The 6,160-nt window shown below is 34.4% G+C and overlaps 1 protein-coding gene across 2 annotated transcripts in view; it reads left to right on the top strand.

Annotated features, from left to right (window-relative positions):
• Positions 1–1,128: 1,128 nt before the first annotated feature.
• LOC135633679 (uncharacterized) overlaps positions 1,129–6,160 on the top strand; it is a 17,088-nt gene continuing 12,056 nt past the window's right edge. For both annotated transcript variants that reach the window (XM_065143440.1, XM_065143441.1), the window contains exons 1-6: positions 1,129–1,268; positions 1,360–1,537; positions 1,616–1,778; positions 3,089–3,225; positions 3,981–4,084; positions 4,200–4,295. In XM_065143440.1, coding sequence (XP_064999512.1) covers positions 1,266–1,268; positions 1,360–1,537; positions 1,616–1,778; positions 3,089–3,225; positions 3,981–4,084; positions 4,200–4,295 — 681 coding nt within the window. In that variant the 5' untranslated portion in view covers positions 1,129–1,265. The remainder of the gene's footprint in view (positions 1,269–1,359; positions 1,538–1,615; positions 1,779–3,088; positions 3,226–3,980; positions 4,085–4,199; positions 4,296–6,160) is intronic.

Genomic DNA, 6,160 nt, shown 5'->3' with positions numbered 1-6,160 from the left:
TGAATCAAATAATATAATAAATTTAAGACTAATTAAATAATATAAATTCACACAAAACATATAATTGTCTAATTAAATGAATTAAAATTATTATTTTAAATTTATTAGAATGCTAACAATTAAAACTCTTAAAATAATTTGGTTTAAGATAAAATTACATCAACTTATCATTTAAGCTTATAAATAACATCATGATTCATGCATCATCATCTTGAAACTAAATAATTATTTACTAATCATGAATTTTTTGAAATAAAAATATTATTATACATCACAAGAATACAATAATTATAATATCAAATATTTTAAAATATAAAATCAAAATTATTTCATCTCGAAAGTTATGAAATAATTAGTTTTTATATTTAAATTTTTTCTCACATAAAAATTTTAAAAATAATTATTTTCATAAAATTCACTAAATTAATAAATTTTAAAATTAATTAATACTTTAATTAAAATTGACTAAATTACTAAGTTATCCATGTTATTAAGGAAACTAATTTTAATTATTTCCTTAATCATATTACACAAATAAGGAAATGAATAATTCTAATAAAGTAAAACATTAATTATGATAAATTTGATTAATGGTAAGAAGAAAAAAATCTACAACAATGCAAATCATATATCGATGATATATGATAAATAATACTTAAAGCGTAGTTTTTTTTTTAGGTTTCTTAAAATTAAAATTAAATATTCAAATATCGCTGGCTTAAAACAAGCAAATCAGAAGAGCAAAAGACAAAAAAAAATCAAATAAAAAGATCAAAAAGTATCATGCATATACTTTCTCGTATTTTCAGTGAATAATATCAAATTTAGCTTCATAAAATTGCCTATTTATCAACTTAATAAAATTGATGGTTGGTGTAAAGCACAGAGTGATATTTCGACGCTTTAACGAATAAATCTGTGATTTCAGCGTTCTGTAGGGATATGCAAGACATTTTGCTATAGAAAGAACGGACACAGGCGGCGGTAGGCGCCTTCGGGCATGGATTTCTAATATAAAGATCGATCCGATCCGTTTTGAGACACAAAAAAGGTGTTGTTTAGTACGGTTTAAGTAACGGGTTTAACGGGTATCGGATCTCTTTAAGATATTGCCCGACAAAAGCGAGCTCCTCGAACGTTCGGTGGAGTTCAAGAAACCCTCTCCTTTTGTGTCTCCCTCGCCTCATCCGCTTGAGAAACCCTTCCCTTCTCGCCGATCCAGAATCGAACCGGAGTTATTCTTTCTTCGTCTTCGATCCCTTTCGATGGTTAATCCCTTTCTTCCGATCTCTTTCTGCGTCTTTCTCTCTCTCGAGGCACGATGGAAGCCTTCTAATCTTTCTTCTGTCTTTGCCTTAGGAATCGACCGGCCCTTCTCTCGACGATTGCTTGAAGTTGTTGAGAGGGCAGCGCGACGAGCAGAAGCTCGCCGGACTCCTCCTCGCCGCCAAGTTCTGCCAAGGGGGCGACACCGCTTCTGTTCTCAAGGTTTACGAAGCCGTCGGCGCGAGATTCCTTCAGCGGCTCCTCATGACTGGTAATATTTTTGAATATCTCATGTTACTCCAATTTTTAACCCGTTTTGATGGATCGTGGTTCTTGGGTCTTGATTAAGGCATGGGAAAGGGAGCCAGCGGGGTTAAGAGTGGCGAGGAGCAGGAGGCGTTTTTGCGACTCTCCATCACCCTTCTTGCTGCATTGTGTCGGGTGCCGGAGATTGCGTCGTCGGAGGAAATGAACTCCCAAATTCCTCACGTAGCAGAAATTACTTCAACATCGTATGTTTTTTTTGTCTTTAATTATTGTTTGTTCTAAAATTGGGTGTTGCATGACGAAACTGTTGGTATTGAAGGATTTATGCTTAGTTATATCTGTGCCCTATGCCCTATTATAGCTCGATGTGATACATGTGGTTGAATTTTAAATGCAACGACTATGAAGGTGTTCTCGTTGAAAATAGATCACCAATTTTCATGCTTTATCTCTAATTTTCCATTTTCTTTTTTGTGGGAAAGAAATGAGAAAGAAACGCAACTCCACCTGTTTGTGTGCACGCTAATAAATTTAATCTGTTCCATTGTCAGTCTCATGATCGGATAAAAATTAAAGAAAAATGTTCTAGACAACTGTCTGCAAGAGCAAAAATTTGTAGTGTCATTTTCATAAATAGAGATCAATGGACGGAAAAGATTTGTGTAACTGACTCCAATAGTTAGGACTTTCTGGCTTATCGTTGTTGTTCTCCATGATTAATTATGTGCTAAACACGTTTCCTAAATGGTATGATGGGGATGATGGAAATGATAATAGTGTGTAGTTACAACAGGTGAGGTGGTAGAGACTGTGATGGCTTTAGGGTTGTTGTAGTGGTGCTATGGTGGTGATGAGGTGATGAAGGTGGTGCAAGAGTGTTGATGGCAGCAGCGGCCTCCTTGTGATGGAGCTGGTGTTAGCTGTAGTGATGGTGGTGGTGTTGCATGCAACAGTTATGGTAGTTGTGGCGGCACCAACAATGATGGTGGAGATGAAGTGTTGGTATGAGCATTGGTGGTGGCAATAGGGTTGGTTGAAGCAGATTAGTAGTTGGTTGGTACCAACATCTGCAGCAGCAATGGTGAAATTGGCAAGAACGTGGTGCTATGGTGATGGTAACAATGGTAGTGAAGGTGGCTACAAAAATGAGAATGACAATAGGCTTAACTTAAAGAAAAAAAAATTTCTTTGGAAAATTTGGAATAAAAACCTACTTTCTGTAGGTTTCCTAAGTTTATACCAAATTTGAGAACTAAAAAATTAGTCTAAAATACTTGAGTACTGAAGCTTGGGGTGGGATCACCATGTCCATGTTCAAAGTTTAGACAGTTGCCTTGAGGACTGCCCACTTAACATTGCTTCCCTTGATTAATAATATTATGTTCTGCTGATTTGTGATTGTTGCTATTGTAATAGTACCATTTGCAATTCCAGTTCATATACCATATTACCTTACATTGGAGACATTTTTTTCTGATCTCTGATTAAAGTTCTCTGTAATATAAATGTACGTTACTTTTCTGCTTAACTGCTTCTCACTGAATTTGTTTGTCAGGTCTGACCCCTTTATTGTTGAGGAATGCTATGAGTTTCTGTTGTTGGTTGCTGCAGCTTCAGAGAATGGTCTAGTCAAATTTTATGAATCTGGAGTGATGGACATGCTTGCTCCACATATTTCTACTCTGACTGATGGTATTAAATGCACTTGATTTTCCTTTGTTGGAACTGTTGGGTGTTAGAAACATATTGGACTTGGTGCTGGATTTAATAAATATGTATTCAACTTTATGAACACTACTGATTTACCTGTTGCCGTAAACCTTCCTTAAGGACTCCTCAGGTAATCGCATATCTTCATGCTTGATGGCTCATACCAGTGAAGCTTTTTAATCTGACTTAGTAAGTTTCCACAAATTCCACTAGACTTGTTTCATCTGGCACCTCTCTTCTTAGTACTTTACTGTTGATGTACTAATGGAAATTTGAAAGTTTACGGATCAATGGCTGGATCAAGGCATGGCTACACTTTCAAAGTCCAATTTAGTTTGTTATGAGATGTCTACGGTAGGATGAAACTCTTAATGAGAACTCTAGAGTTGAACCTTAGAATTCATGTATATCTAGAATATGCTATTGAATGCAATTCAACTTTGCTAAAGTTACTTGAATGGCAAATAAATAGGTCAAGTAGTTGGTCAAGTTTTATCAGAAAGTGGTTTCAGTATAGAATTTCTTTTGGATCTTCTCTTTTGACATGTTTTGGAAGTTCTCTCCTTTGAACAGAAGTGCTCAAGCGCTTTTTACCAAATTTAGCATTTACCCTTAAGTTTTATGTTTTATTTTTTTTCTTTCTCCTTTTGCCTTAATGCTGACTTGGACATGCCTTGAACTTATATCCCATATGTGGATTATGTTGTTTTTTTTATCAAGTCTTTATTTCTTTGAAGGTTCTCGGTCACTTGAGTTTGCCATGCAACTTCAGCAGCTAGTAGTGAATCGGCTATCTGATGATTTGTTAAATGATGAGAACCTACGAGGCATGTTAGCCATGGTATGCTGGCATGCACTTATAGAATTCTCTTTTTTCAATTTCAATCGTTTCTAATGATGGTTTATTACGATATCTATTTGTTTATGTATGTACTGACAGCTTATGTGATCCCCAGGTGACTTCTGTTGCTAGGCAATTTGCTGTACTGCAGAACATCCACAAATTCAATGCTTTGCATATGCTTACTACACTTCTATCATCAAATTACGTTGTATGATATTTTTCTGTCCCCTTATCTTCTATCTGATATCAATCATTATGGAAGAAAGTCAGATATACTAAAGTTGCTTTTTTTTTCCTTTCCAAGTGTACTTGGAGCTAAGTTTATGTTTGATGCAACTTCCATGAGTTAGTCAATTTAGGCATAAGATCCTGCATAGATGTTACAATGAAGCCATTGGTTGTCACCTATTTATTTGGAATGAAAATGTCATACCTGCATCAGTGTTAATGATGCATTTGATGCTTCACATTGTCAGAATTTGCATTAAATGATTAAACATGAAAAATAAAGAAGAATTTTAGAGTCTTTTCTAGATAGGATAAGCAAGATGATGGACTGAAAATGTAATTATAATCTGGTTACTTACAAGTGATTAGCTTCTGTGTTCTTTTGCTAGAGGTCCTTTTGTCATTAAAAATCAGTACACAATATGAAAATATTCAAAGATGCATGCATAAGTACTTTCTCCTTGTTGTTCTTCATTCAATTGCTTGTCGAAACTAATAAATTGCATTGCCATTCACCATTTCATGTTTAATTGTGTGTTGGTTAGCACATGCATCCAATGACACAGGAATTTATTATGCAAGCTAATGACATAGTATTCTTACAGTTTTAGAATTAATAAAACTTGAAAGTCAAGTTACATATGTAGAACAGTTAGAAACAAATGAAAGTTTTGAATGCATTTGGATTACATTGGTATGACAGCATATGCATATTTGTGTTTGTTCAGAAGACTGATGCCCCCGAGTGTCACTACTGGTTAGTTGTTTTGTTTCTGATAGGTCATTATAATCCATGTTGCATTGAAGAAACTGACCATGATTTACATATCTATGTCAATTACACTAGAATCAATCTCTAATTAGTTAGTAAGGATTTGCATCTTCAGGCTTATACATCTAATCATATTCTAAAGGCATAACTACCATCAATTAAACTTAAAATAAATCATAATATCTGTAGTGGAATCTAATTGGTCACACGCACTATGGGCTAGACTGTTTTTCTTGCTTTGGACCTTCTTTGGTACCTGGCATTGCTCCACCCTTATGGTGCTTTTTTCCTTTATGGTCGACTTGAAAAAAAATACTCTACAAGATTATGATTGGAAAGCAAGTGAATTTACATGATCAATTAATAGCTATATTAAATAATGTGAAATGTACAAAATTAATTTTTCTTTATCTTGATGTTGCAACTGTTTGCTACAGTTACTGGGTATATTAGCAGTCACTAAATCTAAATAATTATCTTTAACTATCCTAATGAAAATTAACTAAAATAAAGAATTTTTAATGTCCTGTTTGTTGCCGTCCACATCTGCTGTCCACACAGAGAGAATGGAGGAAATAGCAATAAGTGAATAAATGGAAGTGAAAATCGGCAAAAAGAATATAAACATAGCCTAGTTACTCATGTTGTCTCCCATGTTTGTAGTCTAATGACTCATGCATCTCTCATATTTGTAGTCCAGTTACTCATGCGTCTCTCATATTTGAAGAGTGCTGCATGTTGAATATCATGTAGTATCAGTAAATAATACATATTTCCTATTCCTGTATGGTAAGATAATCTGACTGGAACATCTATGGGGAAAATACATGAATTCAGTGGTTGCCACCATTAATTGTCTTCTAATTTGTTGCAACCATCTTATTTATTGTTTGACATTTAGACTTGTAAAACAAATGAAAGATACAATAATAGGTGAAGTTGCTGCACCTCATTCTTCCTTCCTGTAACGTCACTTTGAAACATTTTGTTGGTGATCTTTTGCTGTTTTGTTATTGAAAATTTATAATAGTTTTACTTTAATTGCTTCATTCATCATTGGCTCACTGATAAAG

The sequence above is a fragment of the Musa acuminata genome, chromosome BXJ3-3 (assembly GCF_036884655.1).
Source record: "Musa acuminata AAA Group cultivar baxijiao chromosome BXJ3-3, Cavendish_Baxijiao_AAA, whole genome shotgun sequence".
Classification (NCBI taxonomy): Eukaryota; Viridiplantae; Streptophyta; class Magnoliopsida; order Zingiberales; family Musaceae; genus Musa; species Musa acuminata.
Note: the sequence above shows the minus strand (reverse complement) of the source record. Positions and strands in the feature narration are given on the sequence as shown.